The sequence below is a fragment of the Cornus florida genome, unplaced genomic scaffold (genome assembly GCF_030987335.1).
Source record: "Cornus florida cultivar Cherokee Brave unplaced genomic scaffold, ASM3098733v1 CherokeeBrave_3.0.0_Hap2_Chr10, whole genome shotgun sequence".
Taxonomy (NCBI): Eukaryota; Viridiplantae; Streptophyta; class Magnoliopsida; order Cornales; family Cornaceae; genus Cornus; species Cornus florida.
Window position 1 is genome coordinate 37,760,644 of NW_026775580.1, and position 21,685 is coordinate 37,782,328.

Below are 21,685 nucleotides of genomic sequence, written 5' to 3' on the forward strand. Positions count from 1 at the left end.
TTCAATTATTAACCTAGAGTTTGGGCCCTCTACCTTTCGGCGCTAGAAGTTCAGTGCTTGATGAGGCTAGAATCCCGGCTACTTAGTGAAAAGGGGTTATTATCCACCTTTATCAAGAATGAAAGCTTTCAATGCACTACTAGCCCAATTGGGATATAACCAATTCAATAATCAACAAAGCATGTACCCCACAAATGAGTACTAGTGTGTGCCTATGCTAGTGTAGAATACTAAAGTGAATCTCAAAACAATCACAAGATTAAGATGATGTGGACCACAAGTGTAAGCAAGATATCAATTTTTTGAAAAATTTACTCCTAAATGGCATCCACAAGGTATACAAGGAGTATTGACCTCTCAAGTCATGCAATTTTTAAATTTTAAACAATATAGTCGTTAAAAGATCAAAATCATTGCAAACATCGATCTCAAATCTCTATCCTGCAATTAAAGCTCAACTTTAAGTAGAATGCAACAAGACACCTTACCCCCAAACTTAAAGCACACATTGTCTTCAATGTGCAATGAGAACAATGGAAAAGATGGAAAGAGTATACCGTGGTAATGTAGACATAAAGCCCGGTAGCGATCCAATTCAGAAGACGTCTCCCCCAAACTTGGAATCAACAACCTACTTGAATAACCACACTAGCAAACTCACATTAAATATCAAATGGGAGAAGAATAATCAATCATTCTAAGGCAATATATCACAAGATGAAAGAGAGATGTGAGATCAAGCCCGATAGAAAAGCAGTAGGATTACACATAAGGGCACAAGAGAGATTTTTTTTTTTTTTTAAAGAAACAAGATGGTATATAAGAAACTATGAACAATGATTGCTAAGTTTAACGTCTCTAGCTAGACGTAATGCTGCTTTGAATAGATAAGTTTGAAATCGAAAAAATGAAGAAAAAGGGTCAAACCAAAGATGTTCAGATCGATCTCAAAAGATTTTTGATCGATTGAACATTCATGAACCAGCAAAAAAGTTTGAGCGACGAGACAGAGAGGTCTTTAGATGCAGGTTTAAATTTTTTCTAAGTGTTGGAACTCAAGATCGATCGAACTTGAAGTTTGGATCGATCTAAGAACTTATGATCGATCTGAGAACAAGTTTGAATGATGGGACAGAGAGCTGAAATATGCAGGTTTTGTTCAAACGATTGGACAGAGAGGGACTTGGATGCAGGCATGATGTTCGATCGATTGAACTTTTCTTGAGATCGATCGAGCAGACAAAAACTCCTCCATTTGCATTGTATCCCTAGATATCTTCATACACAGGGTCTATTAGATATGCAGCTTCCAAATATCTTTGGAAGACCTGTCCCTCAATGTAGGGTTTTAACCTCTGTCCATTAACCTTGAAAATGTTCCCCTTTTTCAAATTTTGAATTTCAACTGCCCCATGCGGTGCAACAGAGATGACTTCATAAGGACCCTCCCATTTGGTTCTCAACTTCTCCGGAAAGAGTTTCAGTCTAGAGTTGAAGAGCCAAACTTTTTGACCGGGTTCGAAAGACTTCTTCACAATATGTTTATTATAAAAGGCTTTAGTTCTTTCTTTGTAGAGTTTGGCATTGTCAAAAGCATTATGTCTCAACTCCTCCAACTCATTTAATTGTAACAATCGGTTCTCTCCGGCCTTATCAATGTCAAGATTGAGCTTCTTAACCACCCATAAGGCTTTATGTTCCAACTTAACCGGAAGATGGCAAGGCTTTCCATATATAAGTCTATAGGGAGACATGCCAATGGGAGTCTTATATACCGTCCGATAAGCCCACAAAGCGTCATTTAACTTCCGTGACCAATCTTTCTGGGTGGTGTTAACCGTCTTCTCAAGAATATGCTTAATTTCCCAGTTAGACACTTCTACTTGCCCACTTGTTTGAGGATGGTAAGGAGTGGCCACTTTATGAGTAACAGAGTACTTAAGAAATAAATGCCTTAGGAATTGATTACAAAAATGCCTTCCTCCGTCACTTATTATGGCCCTAGGCATACCAAAATGAGCAAAGATATTGGACTTGATGAATTGAATAACCACGGAATGGTCATTTGATTTGGTAGCACAAGCCTCCACCCACTTAGAAACATAATCAACGGCAAGAATAATGTATTGAAAACCATAGGATATAGGAAATGGACCCATAAAAGCAATGCCCCATATGTCAAAAATTTCTACAACAAGAATGTTGGTCAAAGGCATTATATCTCTTTTTGACATTAAACCCATCTTTTGATATTTCTCACACGACTTTCAAAAATTGTAGGCATCTCTATGGATAGTGGGCCAAAAGAGCCCACTTTGAAGAACCTTTAAGGCGGTCTTCTTTGCACTAAAATGCCCACCACATGCTAGCGTGTGACAAAACACTAGAACACCTGGAATCTCACTCTCCGGAATACATCTCCTCACAATTTGATCTAGACAATAATGATACAAGAAAGGATCTTCCCAATAGTAATTCTGGATGTTGGCGAAGAAACGATTCTTTTCGTTCTTTGACCAAGAAGTTGGAAGTTTGCCAATTGCTAAATAATTCACAATGTCGGCAAACCAAGGCATTTGTCCATTAAAAACTTGGAAAAGTTGTTCATCCGGAAAAGAATCACGAATTGGTGGACTAGGGAAAGGTTTTATCGATAACCTAGAGAGATGATCGGCAACCACATTCTCGGTGCCTTTATTGTCCTTGATTTCAAAATTGAATTCCTGAAGAAGCAAAATCCATCTAATCAATTTAAGTTTTGTTTCTCTCTTTGTCAAAAGATGTCTCAAGGCAGCATGATCGGAGTAAACAACCACCTTAAAACCTAAAAGATAAGATCGAAATTTATCAAGAGCATACACTACGGTAAGTAATTCTTTCTCGGTAGTGGAGTAATTCAATTAAGCTCCCGAGAAAGTTTTACTTGCATAGTAGATGGCACAAGGAAGTTTTCCTACTCTTTAGCCCAAAACCGCTCCCATGGCATAATCAGAAGCATCACACATAATTTCAAATGGCAATGACCAATTGGGAGGTTACATAATAGGAGCAGAAGACAATAAATCATGCAGTTTATGAAAAGTGTCTAGGCATGCTTGATCAAAGATAAAAGGAGTTTCCTTGGCAAGGAGATTGCACAAGGGTCGAGCAATTTTATTAAAGTCTTTTATGAATCGGCGATAGAAGCCGGCATGACCTAGAAAGGAGCGAACCTCTCTCACCGTTGAAGGTGATGGCAATTCAGCAATAAGTTCCACTTTTGCTTTATTTACCTCAATCCCCCTCTTTGAGATAACGTGACCCAAAACGATACCTTCTTGAACCATAAAATGTCTCTTTTCCCAACTAAAAACAAGGTTTGTTTCACGACATCTCTTAAGCACTAGATCCAAAATTTTGAGGCATGCATTAAATGAAGACACAAAGATAGAAAAATTATCTATGAACACTTCTAGATACTCTTCCACCATGTCTGAGAAAATTGACATCATACACCTTTGGAATGTGGCGGGGGCATTGCACAAACCAAAAGGCATCCCTCTATAAGCAAATGTGCTGAATGGACAAGTAAAGGTGGTTTTCTCTTGGTCCAATGGGTCAAGGGCTGCTTGATTGTACCCCGAATAGCCATTAAGGAAGCAATAGTACTATTATCTGGCCAATCTTTCTAGAATTTGATCAATGAATGGCAAAGGGAAATGATCTTTTCTAATGGCAGCATTTAATTTGCGATAATCAATGCATACATGCCATAAATTGGATGTACGCTTAGAGATTTCCTCACCCTTTGCATTCTCAACCATGGTAATCCCTGATTTCTTGGGAACTACTTGAGTTGGACTCAACCATTTGCTATCGGAGATTGGGTAAATGATCCTGGCATCTAAAAGTTTGACAACTTCCTTTTTGACTATCTCCTTCATGTTAGGGTTAAGTCTCTTTTGGGCATCCCTAAAGGGTTTTGCATCATCTTCCATAAGTATGCGATACATACAAATAGAAGGGTCAATTCCCTTAAGATCCGCCACACTCCATCCTATGGCTTCCTTATTTTCTTTAAGCACTTTTAAGAGAGGGTCTTCTTGGTCTTTTTCAAGACTTGAAGAAATGATAGCTAGAAGAGTCTCTTTTGGTCCTAGGAATACATACTTGAGATTGAAAGGTAGAGTTTTAAGTTCAAGAGTTGGTGGAGAAACTAAAGATGAGACCGGTGGAGTGCTAGAGAGTGGAGGAAGAGGTTCTATTGGAGTTTTCCAAGATGAAAAATCCAAGCTTGCAACAGATTCCATGAGATTGCTTACTTCATCCATTGATTTTTCATCATCAAACCCATAATTTCCATACATTTCAAGAAGACAAGAAGCAAGAGGATCATCGGGTAGGAGAGATGAAAGGTTGTCCAAAATTAGTTGTTTCATGATCATGGTAGGAATTGATCCCTCAACAATCTCATCCAACACATCTACAAGACAACACTCGTCTTCATCCATAGGATGTCGACTTGCGTTGAAAACATTAAGCTTGACCATCATGTTACCAAACAAAAGGTCCATAACCCCGAATCTACAACTGATGGTTGCATTTGTGGTGGCAAGGAATGGCCATCCCAAGATGATTGGGATGTGGTTGGTGGGATTGGCAACCGGTTCGGTATCAAGAACTACAAAATCAACCGGGAAGTAAAACTTATCAACTTTGATGAGGATGTCCTCAACCATGCCCCTAGGTGTGTTGACGGATCTATCAGCCAATTGAATCACCACCAAGGTTGGCTTCAACTCATTCAAACCTAGTTAGACATACACGGAGTAAGGAATCAAATTAACACTTGCACCTAAGTCAAGAAGAGCTCTACGAACTTCATGGTTCCCAATCATATATGAGATGGTAGGAGCACCGGGATCTTTGAACTTAGGTGGAGTGTTTTGTTGATTAATGGAGCTCACTTGCTCCGTGAGGAACACTGTTTTAGGGCTTGGTCCCTTGCTCTTCCTCTTTTGTGTGCAAAGATCTTTCAAGAATTTTGTATAAGGTGGAATTTGCTTAATGGCATCCAAAAGAGGAAGATTGATGTTTACTTACTTAAAAACTTCCATCATATCATCTATTTTCCCTTCTTGCCTTCCATAAGGTGAAGTTTCTTTTAAAGCATAAGGGAACAGAGCTTTTGGCTCATGAGACTTTGCAATTTGAGGAGATGATGGAGATGATTGAGAATTCCGGTTAGGAACATTTTCATTCAAGGAAGTAGGAGTGGAATTGGGAATTGGATGGGTGACAACTTTAAGTTGCACCGATTCACTATCTTCCTTTGGTAGTTCAACCCTATTATCCACTTGTTTACCACTTCTCAAGGTGGTGATGGCTTGCACATGAGCTTGGGAAGAACACCCCAATGTAGGGTTTGCTTCCACACCAAATTGGGCTTTTGGATTCCTCTCGGGGAGACTAGGTAATTTCCCAATTTCTCTTGCATTCAATGTATTAGCTATGGTCCCAGTTTGGGCTTCTAGCTTTGATATGGATTGAGAATGGGAATGCAACAAGTTGGTATTCATCTCTAAGCTACCCAAAGCTACCAAAACCTTATCTTCAAATGTAGAATTGCTAGAAAGTGCATGAGGATAATGAGAGCAAATTTGCGAATCATACATTTGAGGATGTGAAAAGTGATTAGTTCTTTGATGACATGAAGAAGAAACAAATCCCTGGGAACCTCCTTCCCTTTTATGAGGTGGAATATATTTGCCTTGAAAGTTTTTAGCGTGATGGAAATTCAAATTTTCATCCCACATTGGAACATATGCACTTGAGTAAGGGTAAGCGAATGTAGCATTGACTTGTTCAAAATGCTCATTGAATGCATGTCTATGGGGACAAGCGAAAGTGGTATGTAAAACACTTGAACATGTCATGCATGGCTCACTAAGATGAGAAGTATGATGATAAGAAGGTGACTTTATAACCGGTTTTTGACTCAACAAGAATTGATCAAGTTTTTGAGAGAGAGTCTTAACCTCGGCTACAATCTCTAATGGATTCTCTATTTAACATACTTGCAAGTCTCTCTTCTTTTCCTTCGAACTATGATCAAATCGAGAAGTATAATATTTTTACAAAGAGTTTTCGCTCATTTTCTCAAAGAGGTGCCATATGTCATCCTCATGTTTTCCAAAATATGATCCTCCATATGATGTATCTACTATGTCCTTATGAATGTCGGATAGGCTCTCATAGAAATATTGAACCACTTGCCATTTCGGAATGCCATGATGTGGACATTTTCTTAGCAAGTCATTCAATCTTTCCCAAGCCTCATGCAACCACTCCTTTTCCCTTTGAGAAAATTCTCTAATTGAAGCACGCATTACATTAGTCAAACTTACGGGGTAAAATTTTTTCAAAAATTTATTTTGCATTTATGCCCAAGATGTTATTGAATTTGCCCCCAAAGTATCGAACCAATGCTTTGCTTTATTTTTTAGTGTGAAAGGGAAGAGAAGTAACCTAAGAACTTCCTCTGGGACATCCATATATCTTACGGTGGAACATATTTCAAAGAATTCATTTAGATGTTTATAGGGTTCCTCATCATCTAAGCCATAAAAGAGTGGACACATTTGAATAGTCTCAGGCTTGATTTCATATTGATTTGCTTCAAAATTAGGCAACACAATACAAGTAGGTGCATGATATGCATGAAGATTATAATGATCACGAAGGACCATTGGAGGAATTGGAGCTTAAACTCCGGGGCCATGTTGATTAAGAGGTGGGTTTTGCATGAAATATGGGTCTAAGTAGCCAAGATTACCCTCTAAATTTTCCATGTGAATGCCTAAGACAAGTGATATGATAATGACTACCCAAGACTTCTAGGGACACACGAAACATAACAAAACAAGTAAGCACTTCTCCTTCACAATAAATCAACAATCAACAAACTTCCTCCACATACCATGTTCCCATACTCCCATGCTTAACAACAATATGTAAGAAAAGTAAATTGCCCCCACGTGGGCTCACAATTTATCTAAGAATTGAAATACAAGCCTCCATGCGGGCCGACGATTTAACTAAGAGTTTGAGTAAGAAAAAGCTCATAAAGGTCCTTTAGCACTTCAACTCCAAATTTATAGCTTAGCTTAGCAAATTTTTTTTTTTTTTTTATTTATGATTTTAGCATTTTTCCTTTGCTTGCTTAGCTCCTTTGCTTGGAATATCCTTTGCTTGCTTCCTAGCTCAATGCTCCTAGTCAAACGAGAACAAACACAATAAGTAACAAAATTGAAAACAAAGTAAAGACACGATCAAAAGAGTACTAATTCCTAATTGATTCCACAAATACGATGTTGCCAATCAATCAATCCCCAGCAACGGCACCAAAAACTTGGTATGTCAAACCCAAAGTTTATGCAATGTGGCCAAGTTTTACATTTAGAAATTGCCACTACTACCTTTCACTAAAAATATAGCTAGAGTGAGTAGGGATTGTCCTAAGGGATTGAGGGTCGTACAAGGTTGAGGAATCAAGATTAGGGTTAGTAGGTCCAGTGATCAAAATAGTGGTTGGTTGGTTGAATAAAACTAGATGCAAATTAAATTAAAGTAAGCAATAATGCAATAGAGAGAATAAAAGAGGGAGAGATCTTAGGGTTTAGAGATCACCACTAAGCATAGCTTTTCTACACCTTTAATGAATGATTAATGAAGGGAAGAACATGTATTGCAACAAAGTGTGTGTGTGTGGTTGTTCTAACAAGCATGGATGACAAATTAAGCATATATTGTCTAAACAACAAGGTGGATAGCACAACATATCAAATTAAGCCATTAATCCTTTCTTTAAGCTCACAATCTAAACACATCACAAGGTTAGAGATATATGTTACTTGTTTTTCATAAGTATGGAACATTAACAACAAGCATGGATTGTCCTCCCATTTAACAACTACACTACAACTGAGCTAATGACATGAAATTAAGCTAATTAAACTAAGGGAGAGGTACAATCCATCAAGAAATGAGTATAAACCATCAAATAAACCACAAGAACATACCATTAAGCACTATGTCTTGACAATCTCTAGATCTATAGTATCAACACACATAGACATGCATCAATAACACAAGAAATAGAGACAAACACATGGACATCTATTCTAGCATACATAGACATATGGATAGAATGAAATGATCAATTAGAAACATTAAACCACATAAATTATTGAAGAAACAAGATCTATATATATAAAAGTGTCAAGACATTAATTATAATACAAATCCCCTCAAAAATACATAAATTAAGAAGTAGAAAGCATGCTTAGGGTTAACTCTAGCCCCAAGAGGATGTCTAGCCACTCATGGATGATGTCCTCTAACCTTCAAGGGCAAGCTCCATGGAAGAAATCTGCTTCGTGGTTGATGAAGAGTCTCCAATGGTGTCTCTAGCCTCTTTTTCTCCTTTTGCTTCCTCACTAAGAGTTCTACAAGGTATGATATGATATAATGTAAAAGTAATCCTTATCTTTATATAGGTAGGTTAAATAACACCCAAAATGAGCTAGGGTCGTACAACAAATATTCCCCAATGATTGGACAAAGGACAACTTTTTGTGAGTTGGAAATTTAACTTTTTCATACTGGAGGAAGTTCGATCGATCAAACCTTGGACTTAGATCGATCGAACATGACTGAGATCTATTGAACTTAGGCTGGATTGATCCACGATGGCGGTGCCTTTTTGGATAAAAACAAATCTGAGATATTTTGAAGATATTTTTGGGAAAAGGACAAAAGCGGTTGATAGGGTGGTACAACTGGATAAGATTAATCATTTGGATAAGGACAAGAATGTTCGATCGATCAGGGAAGGAAGTTAGATTGATCAAACTTTTGAGATCTTTGTACAGGGACAAACATGGCTCAGATCCATCTTGAAGTGCTGAGATTGATGAAAGTTGGATCGATCGAACTTTTCTTGAGATCGATCAAAGTTGCTGAAATTCCACCCTTTACTTTTTTTTGCTCTACTTTGCTCCTTTCTTTGATTCATCCTAGAATTGCTTCAATTATGCTCTTATTTGGCTGAGTTAGCTTATTTTGGGGATAAGTATCTAAAAATGGAAATAACACGAAATCAATACAAAACAGTAAAATAAGATAGACAAAGGTTCTAGAATACCTAAGCTTAAGGGGTTTAAATACGCATTTTTTAGCGCTCATTCCCTACCTACAAGTATGAATTAAATTGTAGAATAACCCATCAAGCATAAGAATAATCCATCAAATTAATTGACAAACTCATTAAATGAAAACCCATGTCTAGCCATCACTAGATTTTCAATCAACCACACATAGACATGCAATTAACATAGAAAAACTAGTGTAGAGATTAATTCCCAAATAATCACACATAAGACAACATGTAATCACAAGGAGAATCAATAGGAAGAATTAAATCATATGAATCATGTGAGACATAATTCTTAATTTAATCACACATAGACATGTAAATAAACTAGAGAATTAATAGGAAGAACTAAACCATAGAAATATACCAAGATTCATGAAATTCACAAGGCTAGAACACTAATCACAATAATATATATAAATCCCCAAAAATAGAAATACAAGGGTTTAGATTACACAAGCCCTAAGTGTAAATGTGGCCAATCATGGAGGAGGTAGATATGGTCATGGAACCCTCAAGGGTAAGCTCCAAACATGGCTCCATCTTCTTCTTCCTCTTCATCTTCTTCTTCTTCTTTTAAGCTCTAGAGAGAGAGTGTGTGGATCTTGAGATGTGTTCTTGAGATGAGCCTCTACTTCCCTCTTTTCTTCTAACCCTAATCTCTAACTTTTCTAGAGAGAAAAACTAAAATTACAATGTAAAAATAAAATGATGAAAAAGCTCTTTTACAAGATAGGTCACTTCCCTTTAAATAGAAGGTCCTTTTCTTAGCCACTAAGTCAGAAATATAGCTCCAAAAATATCTAATCCCGTACTATGTGGCAGGTAGAGTTTTGGGTCGCGCGGGAATAAGACAGCTCTGCCAGTGCATTTTCGATCGATCCAACTTTTCTTCAATCGATATGAGAAAAGTTGGATCAATCCAACTTTGATCGATCTCATAAAAGTTAGATCTATCCAACTTGGCAGTTTTTCAACATTAACCTCCTTTTGCTCCAAATCAGCTTTCTTTTGCTCCAAATCCTCACAAAGACTTAGTTTGACTCTAAAAAGGCCTTAAGAAACTATTTTTAGCACGTTTTAACATTATTGATCTGAAATAGACAAAAACACAAATAAGTACTAAAACGGGTAAATAAAGATAGATAAATGGACTAAAATACCCTCGCTTAGGGGGTTTAAATGCGCACTTTTCAGTGTTCATCAAAGAAGTTGTCAGCTGATTTTCTTCAGGCAAATCAATTGGCTGCCCTTCAAAAGAGGGTAGATCATTTGGAGGCTTTTCTTACTGAGGCTAAGAAGGAGAAGGCTCAATAGCTCAAGTCAATCGAGAATTTTGACAAGAGGGCTAAGTAGCTTGAGAACAAAGTGGCTGAGCTTGGCCTTCAGCTTGGGAAAACGAATTCCTTGATCCAAACCTGCAAGGACGGGGATTTGGAGATGTTTAACTATTTTTCCCAAGTGCCAAATCTCTGATATGCCAAGGGTTTCAGACTTGGCTTTTCTCAAGGACAGTGTCCCTCTAAGGAGAGGGACTACGATGATACTGATGAGCATGATGTTGAGCAAGAGTTCTTAATCACCGAGGAATATGCCGAACCCCCTACCGGTCCAATGGAGATTGAGTTTGTTGCTCTGCTGAAAGGCAAAGTGGCCCTAGAGGTTTTGCCTCCTCTTCAGTATCCTTCGAGTTCTTAAGGGTTGATTTCTTTAACACTTTATGCTTACTTCTCTACTCCATCTAAGCTGGTTGATGCATTTACGCAGAAGTTTAATGCGAAAAGTGGGGCTGAGCGTGAGGATGACCTCGCACATGAGTAGTTGATGTTTTTATGTTTTAATTTACTTTTTTTTTATAGAGGTATAGGGTATGTCCTGCCTCTATTGTAAAAAAATTTGTTTTAATAGAAGTTTTCTTTGCACTTCTTTTGATTGCTCATATTTATTTGAGTCTTTATTGGATTTGATCAAACTTGATTGGGCGTTCAGCTCTTGAGGCCTTCGCCTACTTTTGCAATCAGTTTTTGTGGCTGCTTGGATTTTTAAACTTGATCAACTTTCTGATCAAATCTAATTGGGCGTTCAGCTCTTGAAGCCTTCGCCTATTTTTAGGATCGGCTCTTTTGGTCATTCGGATTTTTTGGACTTGATCTACTTTCTGATCAAATCTGCTTGGTCGTTCGGCTCTTGAGGCCTTCGCCTATTTTTGCGATCAGCTCTTATGGCCATTCAAATTTTTTAGACTTGATTAACTTTCTGATCAAATCTGATTCGGTGTTTGGCTCTTGAGGCCTTCGCCTATTTTTGCGATCGGCTCTTATGGTCGTTTGGTTTTTTTGGACTTAATCAACTTTCTTATCAAATCTGATTAGGCGTTCGGCTATTGAGGCCTTCGCTTATTTTTGTGACCGGCTCTTATGGCCATTCGGCTTTTTTAGACTTAATAAACTTTTTTATTAAATCTGATTCGGTGTTCGACTCTTGAGGCCTTCGCCTATTTTTGCGATCGGCTCTTTTGGCCATTCAATTCTTTGTGGACTCAATTAACTTTTTGATCAAATCTGATTGGGCATTCGGTTCTTAAGGCATTCGCCTATTTTTGCAATTGGCTCTTATGGCCGTCCAGCTTTTTTGAACTTATCAACTTTTGATCAAATCTGATTGGGAGTTCGGCTTTTGAGGCGTTCACCTATTTTTGCGATCAGCTCTTATGGCCGTTTGACTTTTTTAGACTTGATAAACTTTCTGATCAAATTTGATTGGGCGTTCAGCTCTTGAGGCCTTCGTCTATTTTTGCGATTGGCTCTTGTGCCCATTCGTCTTTTTTTTTTTTTTTTGGGCCTTATGAAGGTCCGAACATAATGAAAGAGTAGGATGTGGGGATAGACCCTTTTTAATTGGCTTGCATAGTCAATACAGGTCTCTCCCTTAATAGTGGGTCGCCATTTAAGTATTGGGCCTCCATTATTAAAGGGTTTGACCCACTGATATTAAAGTCAATTGGTTGCAGTTTAATAATTGAAAAAGAGTTTCCTTTTTAGTCAATGTGGGACACTTAGTTGAAAGGAAATGATTTATTTGAAAAGATTTGACTCCAAAAGAAAACGGGGAAGGCTTTGAATTTTGGATCCCTTGATAGTGGGTTGTGACTATCCATGGATCACATAATTCAGGGTCCTCGCCCACTGATTATTTACTAAATAGGTTGAGCTTTAATAATTAAGGGAAATTTTCCTTTTTGGTCAATGTGGAACCCTAGTTTAAAAAGGAAACATCTTTATTAAAAAGGTGTGGGGAGTGTGTGGAGACCTATAACAATGGGGCATCTAATAGTGGGTCTACGTACAATGGGTTCCCATTATCAAAGGGTCTCACTCACTAATTTTTAGGTAAACCATATATGTTATAAGAATAACATAGAGGTCTATTTTTTAATCGATGTATTTTTCAATTGATGTGGTACATTATTTTAAGATAGAATAGTTTTGTCTTTTGGAAGCAATACAAAAGTGTGAAGGGGAGACCCCTGAGAGTGGGTCCCTTTATGGGTTGGTCCCCTTCACTGTTTATAAGTCATATTATTTTTATTTAAATAATAGCTAGGGGTTTTATTTTCAATCAATATGGGACTTTTGAAGAAAAGATGTTGGACCAAGAGGGGGTGTGAATTAGTCAAAACCTTCTTCCTTGAACAGCAAAATAACAATCAAAACAGTAAGCAATAAACACTGCAACACAATTTACAAGGAAACCCTCTTAATCAGGGAAAACCTTGGTTCTTGGCCAATGCCAATTCTATCATCCACTAGCTGCAAGCAAGCTGTTACACACTCAGCTGTCTCACTCTCTGCACACACCCTTGTCACAGAAGTAGACATTAGTTTTCACACACTCTACTCACACACTAGCTCAACAAGTGTATACATATACTCCCCCTGTCCTAGGCAACCTTGCCAGGACCAAACAAGCTCTCTAAGCTCACCAAATACATCATAGCAAATGTAAAACAACAAACACAAGTTCCTTCTTCAATTGAAATAAGGCAGACACCTCAGAATTCCAAATTACCATTTCAAAACAGCTATTGACAACAATCAGTACTTGAGGGGTAAAATGGGAATTTCCTTTCGAGAATCAATTAATAGCATCATATTCAGTCTTCATACACTGTAGTACTCATGATCATAACATTGAACAATGAATTGTAGCATAAGCAAATCACAAAGTTCATAACAGGCCTTGATTCAGCAAAACTCAGTTTAAAACAAGGATTTGAATACTGAAAGTTGCAGCAAACCACAATTCTCTCACAAAGTCAATTTCAACAAACTAGATTCATCAAAATATACTTGCTAGAAGATCAAAAACATAATATGGCAAGGCTTAACCAATTAGTACTGAAATTCAAGAATCAGTCATTAGATTCAGCAACACTGATGTGATTACTGTCCAAATATGAGTTCAGCATGATTTTCAACATAACTTTGTATTGAGCAAGTGTAAATCAATGAATTATACCTGTGTCAGCTTACAAACTAGACCATAACACCTTTGAACTCAATTTCACTACTCAATCCAGCCCTTATAACAGCAAAAACAGCAGCAGCAACACTTTCTCAGTAAAGCACCTCAGTAGAGATTGAATCAGTGAGATTTTGTAGCATAAATCATCATCAAACTCTCAATAAATCAAATTCATTCAATGCTCTCGAGATAATTCAGGCTGCAACTCAATATCACTTTTTGTTCTCAAGACTTAAAACCCTAAAATGTCTATAACAGCATATATATACGGAACCACAAAGTGCACTGAACTCCATACACTCTCAGAATACAGCTGTCACCTCAAGCCAATCATTGATAAAGCACAATGCGGATATTTTCAGGAGCAAGAGCCAATTACTGAAGGACACCTCAGCACTTTTGACACTATATACACTAAAAAATACACATACGCACTACAGGACAGTGCACACCATTCAGCTCAATACTTAACCTCTAAGAAATGCAATATTCTTGCATATTCACCTACTCTGGGACCACTGGAGCATGACATACACATGAGCAAAGAGGAAAATTACTAAGATACCCTTGCAACAGATTTATATCTTCTCAGCTAAGAAACAGTTTTGAGACTGTATAAGTGACAATGCAGCTTCAATGAGATTACTCCAGTGCAATGCAGCATCTTAAACATATGTATCTATATTGAATATAGGTGAGAAATGACAATGCTACCCCTGAAACCATCTGAGACAACTTTATGAACTAAGTCCACACAAAATTCAGTAATTTCAGCTAGAACAGGCTAGTACACTGTGATGTATTTTCAGGACAGATATGGAGTATGAATCACTTATGTGAAAATGACCACACAACCCTTGAGACTTATTTTAAGCAACATTAATAATGAAGAAACCACTACGACACTGATATTTGACATTAAAGAGGCAAACACTGCATAAAGGACTTTAGGACCAATAATCTCCCCCTTTTGCCTTTAATGACAAAAACTTCAATCAAGAAATAAGACCTCAACAAAGAAGACTCAACCAAAATAATAATAAGCATGTGAATCAATAGCAGCAAGTAAAAGAAGGGATAGCTGAGAAACTACCCTTATTTCAATCCATTCTCCCCCTTTTTAACATTGAAGGACAAAAGGTGAGAAGGACCAACAATTAGAGGCTTAGAAAGGGGGTGGAACAACCCTGAGAAGAGCTCTAAGGATTAAAAAATGTTGAGGGAGAAGAGGTTTTGTCATGATAACTGCCAGTTGATTTTCAGTTGGTAAGTAAGTAATGTCAATGAGGCCTTTCTGAACTTTGTCTCGAAAAAAGTGATATTTGATGTCAATATGTTTGCTCTTCCAGTGAATTATAGGATTCTTGCTGATGGCAATGGCACTTTGATTATCACAGTAGAGTGTAGGAGGACCTGAGAAATGAACACCAAGATCAGCAAGAGTAGTGTGCATGCAGAGAAGTTGAGAACCAGCCTGAGAAGCAGCTATGTATTTAGCTTTTGAGGTAGATAAGGAGACAGTATCATGCTTCTTACTTAACCAAGAAACTAAGTTGGAACCAAGGAGATAGCAGCAGCCTGATGTACTTTTTCTGTCAGGTAAGGATCCACCCCAATCAGTATCTGAGAAGGCTGTGATAGGCAATGTGGATGAGAAAATATAATGTAGACCATAAGAAAGAGTACCCTTGACATATCTCAGAATCCTTTTAGTAGCCTGAAGATCAGAGAGTCTAGGATTGCCTTGAAATCTTACTACCAACCCCACAGAATACATGATATCAGGTCTTGAAGCTATGAGATACAAAAGACTGCCAATGATAGACCTATAAAGAGTAAAGGGAACTGATTTTGTGGTACATTCAAGAGACAGTTTGGAATTAGGCCATAAGGGAGTGGATACAAGTTTGTACTCAGTCATATTGAATTTTGTAAGCAACTCAAAGGCATATTTTTATTAAGAGATGAAGATTCCTTTCGAGGTTTGATGAATTTGAAGACCTAAGAAGTATCTAAGAGTACCCAAAAGAGACATTTCAAATCTAGTTTTCATCAAATTGGCAAACTCTGATGCTAAAGATGTATTAGAGCCACAAAATATAATGTCATCAACATAGACTTGAAGAATAAGAAATTGATTCTGATGAAGCTTGACATAAAGAGTACTATCCGCTTTTCCTCTATGAAAACCTTGTTCAATTAGGAACTAATGCACTTTTTCATACCAAGCCCTGGGGGCCTGTTTGAGACCATACAAGGCCTTGTTTAGCTTAAAAACATAGGAGGGAGACTTAGGATCTTCAAAACCTTCAGGTTGTTCCAGGTATACTTCTTCATTTAACTCTCCATTCAAAAAGGCAGACTTAACATCCATTTGATACACTTTGACTTGCTTATGACAAGTAAAGGACAAGAGCATTCTAATAGATTCCATCCTAGCAACTGGGGCAAAGGTTTCATTATAGTCAATACCAGTTTGTTGAGAATATCCTTTACACACCAATCTAGCCTTGTTTCTGATAATTGTCCCTTTTTCATCAAGTTTATTCCTATAAATCCATTTGGAACCAATAACATTCTTAGCTACAGGTCTAGGAACCAGCGTCCAAGTGTCATTCCTGTGAATTTGATCAAGCTTTTCTTTCATAGCAGCCATCTATCTTCACTTTTCTGAGCTTCAGAGTAAGACTTTGGTTTAATAGAGGATAACATTGCAAAATGACTGTATTCTTCTCCATCATCAGTTTCTAATTTAGTGAGTTTCTTCTTGTTTCTTGTTTGAACACCAGCCTAAGGAGAACCAATAATGTTTTTAGCTTGAACCTATTTTGTAACCTTGGATAAGTAACTTCTCTATGATCATCAAGTTCTGAAGTAGATTTAATAGATTTATCTAACCTTTGAACTGAATGAGATCGAATGGCTTCAGTTGATCCTGGTGTAGAATTGATGTCATCATTGATGCTGAACTGTGGTGTTTCATCAAATTTAACATGAATTAATTTAATAACCTTGGAGGATCTTAGATTGTAGCATCTATAAGCCTTACTTTTTGTAGAGTGCCCTAAGAATATCCCTTCATCAGCCTTGGAATCAAATTTTCCTAAGTTCTCTATGTGATTAAGAATAAAACACTTGCTGCCAAACACTTTAAAATAATGAACTGTTACAGGTCTTCCATACCATAGTTCAAAAGGAGTTTTACATGAATTTGGTCTAAAAAGCACCCTGTTGATGATATACACAGCTGTATTAATAGCTTTAGCCCAAAATCCCTTTGTAAGACCTTTTTCAAGTAACATAGTTCTTCCCATTTCCTGAACAATTCTATTCTTCCTTTCCACAACCCCATTTTGTTGAGGAGTAGCTACAGCTGAGAATTCTTTCTTGATACCTTTTACATCACAGTAACTTTTAAATTCCCTCATTGTACATTCAAAACCAAAATCAAATCTAAGCTTCTTCACAGTACAGCTTCTTTCATTTTCAACAAGATTTACAAACTTAATGAAGTGTGTTATAGCTTCAGACTTTTCTCTCAGAAAGTAAACCCACACCATTCTACTGAAATCATCAATAAGCAGCATAAAGTACTTACTTCCACCAATGCTTGTAGTTCTGGTAGGACTACAGAGATCCATATGTATCAGATCAAGAGCTCTGGATGTGTTAATTTCTTTAGAAGGGAATGACACTTTAGTTTGTTTGCCTTACTGACATGCTTTGCATAGATGATTGTCACTGAATTTTAAATCAGGTAGACCTTTAACAGCTTTCAATTTAAGGATTTTGATTAGATTTTTGGAGTGAAGATGACCTAGTCTCTTATGCTACAGTGTAGCTTCATCTAGAGAGGTCAAATTACAGTAAGTAACTTCTTCTGAGACTGTGTATACATTTCCAGAGGATCTACAAGCTGAGAATAGAACCTTTTAAGATTCAATGTCAACCACATTGCATCTTTCTTTATCAAAACAGACTTTCTTCCCATTATCACATAGTTGTCTTACACTTAGGAGATTATGTTTGAGGCCTTCAACAAGTAATACCTCTTTAATCGCAGGTAGTTCATCAGACTTAGTCACAGTGCCAATACCAATAATCTTGGCCTTTTGATTGTCTCCAAAGAAGACGTTTCCTCCATCAAAGTTCTTTAGTGATACAAACTTGGAAACATCACCTGTCATGTGTCTCGAGCAGCCACTGTCAACATACCATTTGTCATTTGTATTACCAGCTTTGAAGGCAGTATACACCAACATACTTACAGCATTCATTCTCTTTGGTATCCACATCATTTTAGACTTCACAAGAGATCAGTTATCCTTAACTTTCTGAACTAGAATTATGTCTGACTTCTTTACATACATTTTGGTAACTTTGTAATTCCTGAAGGTTGATGTAATAAAATCACTTTCATTTAACCTTGATTTGCTCTAGAAGTTGTCAAATGAATCATGCTTTATTCTTGAGGGTTTTATGATTGGAAATCTTGCATACACTTCTCCTAAAGATGCCTTAACAAATACAGTGTGATTTTGTTTCACTTTAGTTGCAGTATCACAAATGTAACCAATTCCAGTCTTCCCAATTCGCTTTATGGATTGCTTCCAAATCTCAACCATTTTCAAAGACCTTTCTTCAAGAATTAGTGAGAGCTTTTCTCTGCATCACTTGGTTGACCATTCAGTGTTGGATTGAGACTTCTTTAGACTTGAGAAGATAAGAGAAATTGAACATAAGGTAGACAGCTTAAGATTAAAATTTTTAACAAGAAGTTGTTTGAATTTTTGCAACTCAGAGCAAACGACTTTCAGCTGAGACTTTTGTTGATTGCACTTCATAGCAAGTCTCTCACATTCTTCAAGAATTTCTTCAATCTCTGAGTCACTGTCTTCACTGTCTTCTTCAACTTCAGCTGCTTTCTGTGGTGTTTCTAGAGTAGCCATGAACAAACACTCATTTTCTTTTGATTCCTTAGGTTTTTCTTCTTCAGAAACAGAATCCCAATCTGTGAAGAGGGCCTTTCTTCCAAATATTCCCTTGAAGTTTCCCCCTTCTTTCTTCCTCTGATTTTGTCCTTTTGAAGTTGACAACTTGCGACATAATGGCCAGGCTTGCCACATCCATAACAAGTTAGATTTTGAGATTGACTTCTCTTCTTCAATCTGAATTTCTTAAACTTCTTTGACAGATAGGCCACTTCATCCTCTTCAAGATCATCTTCCTCAGACTTTGGATCAGATTCTTCAGTAACTTCTTTGACTTGAAGTGCAGCTTCTCTCTTTTGAAGAATAAGAGTTCCAATTCTTATCTCATAGGCTATAAGAGAGGCTAGTAGATCATCAATCTTCATTTGAGATAAGTCTTTATCCTCAACGATTGTAACCTCTGCATTGAATCTAGGTGTAAAAGACCTGAGAATTTTCTTACAAACATCTGAATCCTTAATGTCTTCACCAAGGGATTTCATATTGTTGACAATATCATTGATCCTAAACAAATATTCAGCTACAGTTTCCCTTTCCTCCATCGTACAAGCTTCATATTGAACTTTGTAGAGCTGAATCTTGTTTTCTTTAATGACAGTACTTCCTTCATGGGCAGCCTGAAGAGAGTCCCATATTTCTTTAGCAGACTTGCAATTCTTGACTCTAGTGAACTCTTGTTGCTTTAAAGCACAGTAAAGAACATGTTTGGCTTTACCATCATTAGCCATAGCAATTTTATCAACTTCAGAGGGATTTTCAAGATTGAGAACCACAATTCCATTTACTGCAGCATGCCAAACATCATAAGAGTGAGACATTAAGAATGCTTCAATTCTAATTTTCCATGAATCATAGTTCACACCACTGAACCCTAGAGCTTTGTTTGTAGCTTGGCCTTCACCCATTTCAAAGATTAACTGCAGGCTTGCTAGAACCGTACACAACAAGCCAAAGCTCTAACACCAATTGTTGGACCAAGAGGGGGTGAATTGGTCAAAACCTTCTTCCTTGAACAGCAAAATAACAATCAAAACAGTAAGCAATAAACACTGCAGCACAATTTACAAGGAAACCCTCTTAATCAGGGAAAACCTTGGTTCTTGGCCAATGCCAATTTAATCATCCACTAGCTGCAAGCAAGCTATTGCACACTCAGCTGTCTCACTCTCTGCACACCCCTTTGTCACAGAAGTAGACAGTAGTTTTCACACACTATTCTCACACACTAGCTCAACAAGTGTATACACATACTCCCCCTGTCCTAGGCAACCTTGCCAGGACCAAACAAGCTCTCTAAACTCACCAAATACATCATACAAAATGTAAAACAACAAACACAAGTTCCTTCTTCAATTGAAATAAGGCAGACACCTCAGAATTCCAAATTACCACTTCAAAACAGCTATTTGCAGCAATCAGCACTTGAGGGGTAAAATGGGAATTTCATTTCGAGAATCAATTAATAGCATCATATTCAGTCTTCATACACTGTAGTACTCATGACCATAACATTGAACAATGAATTGTAGCATGAGCAAATCACAAAGTTCATAACAGGCCTTGATTCAACAAAACTCAGTTTAAAACAAGGATTTGAATACTGAAAGTTGCAGCTAACCACAATTCTCTCACAAAGTTAATTTCAACAGACTAGATTCATCAAAATATACTTGCTAGAAGATCAAAAACATAATATGGCAAGGCTTAACCAATTAGTACTGAAATCCAAGAATCAGTCATTAAATTCAGTAAAACTGATGTGATTATTGTCCAAATATGAGTTCAGCATGATTTTCAACATCACTTTGTATTAAGCAAGTGTAAATCAGTGAATATACCTGTGTCAGCTTACAAACTAGACTATATCACCTTTGAACTCAATTTCACTACTCAATCCAGCCTTTGTAACAGTAAAAACAGCAGCAGCAACATTTTCTCAGTAAAGCACCTCAGCAAAGATTGTATCAGTGAGATTTTATAGCATAAATCATCATCAGACTCTCAGTAAATCAAATTCATTCAATGCTCTCGAGATAATTCAAGCTGCAACTCAATATCACGTTTTGTTCTCAAGACTTAAAACCCTAAAATGGCTATAATAGCATATATATATGGAACCGCAAAGTGCACTAAACTCCATACACTCTCAGAATACAGCTGTCACCTCAAGCCAATCATTGATAAAGCACAATGCAGATATTTTCAGGAGTAACAGCCAATTACTGAAGGACACCTCAGCACTTTTGACACTATATACATTGAAAAATACACATACACACTATAGGACAGTGTACACCATTCAGCTCAATACTTAACCTCTAAGAAATGCAATATTCTTGCATATTGACTTGCTCTGGGACCACTGGAGTGTGACATACACATGAGCAAAGAGGAGAATTACTAAGATACCCTTACAACAGATTTATATCTTCTCAGCTAAGAAAAAGTCCTGAGACTGTATAAGTGACAATGCAGCTTCAATAAGATCACTCTAGTGCAATGCAACATCTTGAACATACGTATCTATATTGAATATAGGTGAGAAATGACAATGCTACCCCTGGAACCATCTAAGACAACTTTATGAACTAAGTCTACACAAAATTCAGCAATTTCAGCTAGAACAAGCTAGTATACTGTGATGTATTTTCAGGATAGATATGGAGTATGAATCACTGATGTGAAAATGACCACACAACCCTTGAGACTTATTTCAAGCAACATTAATAATGAAGAAACCACTGCGACACTGATATTTGACATTAAAGAGGAAAACACTGCATAAAGGACTTTAGGACCAACAAAAGACAAAAGATAACTTTATTTATTTGCCAAAATAAAGTACTGGAAAACATTGTACGATTACTTTATTGAAAATACCTTTTCAAATTTATCGCATTCCTTAGCTTGGCCATTTTCAGTGCCATCCAGGTGTTGAAGCTTGTATGCTCCTTTCCTAATCAAATCCGAGATCCGG

General features: G+C 37.2%; 1 protein-coding gene across 1 annotated transcript; it reads right to left on the minus strand.

Annotated features, from left to right (window-relative positions):
* Positions 1 to 18,387: 18,387 nt before the first annotated feature.
* LOC132277504 (uncharacterized) lies at positions 18,388 to 19,613 on the minus strand. Its single transcript, XM_059779358.1, has 2 exons — positions 18,872 to 19,613; positions 18,388 to 18,797 (listed from the first exon to the last, which is right to left on the minus strand). The coding sequence occupies exons 1-2, from the start codon at positions 19,611 to 19,613 to the stop codon at positions 18,388 to 18,390; spliced, it is 1,152 nt and encodes a 383-aa protein (XP_059635341.1).
* Positions 19,614 to 21,685: the final 2,072 nt, after the last annotated feature.

Coding starts and splice junctions, on each gene's coding strand:
- LOC132277504 (XM_059779358.1), bottom strand. CDS start 19,613: ATGGGTGAAGGCCAAGCTACAAACAAAGCTCTAGGGTTCAGTGGTGTG. Junction 18,798..18,871: donor ATTCAGATTGAAGAAGAGAA/GTCAATCTCAAA, acceptor CAACTTCAAAAG/GACAAAATCAGAGGAAGAAA.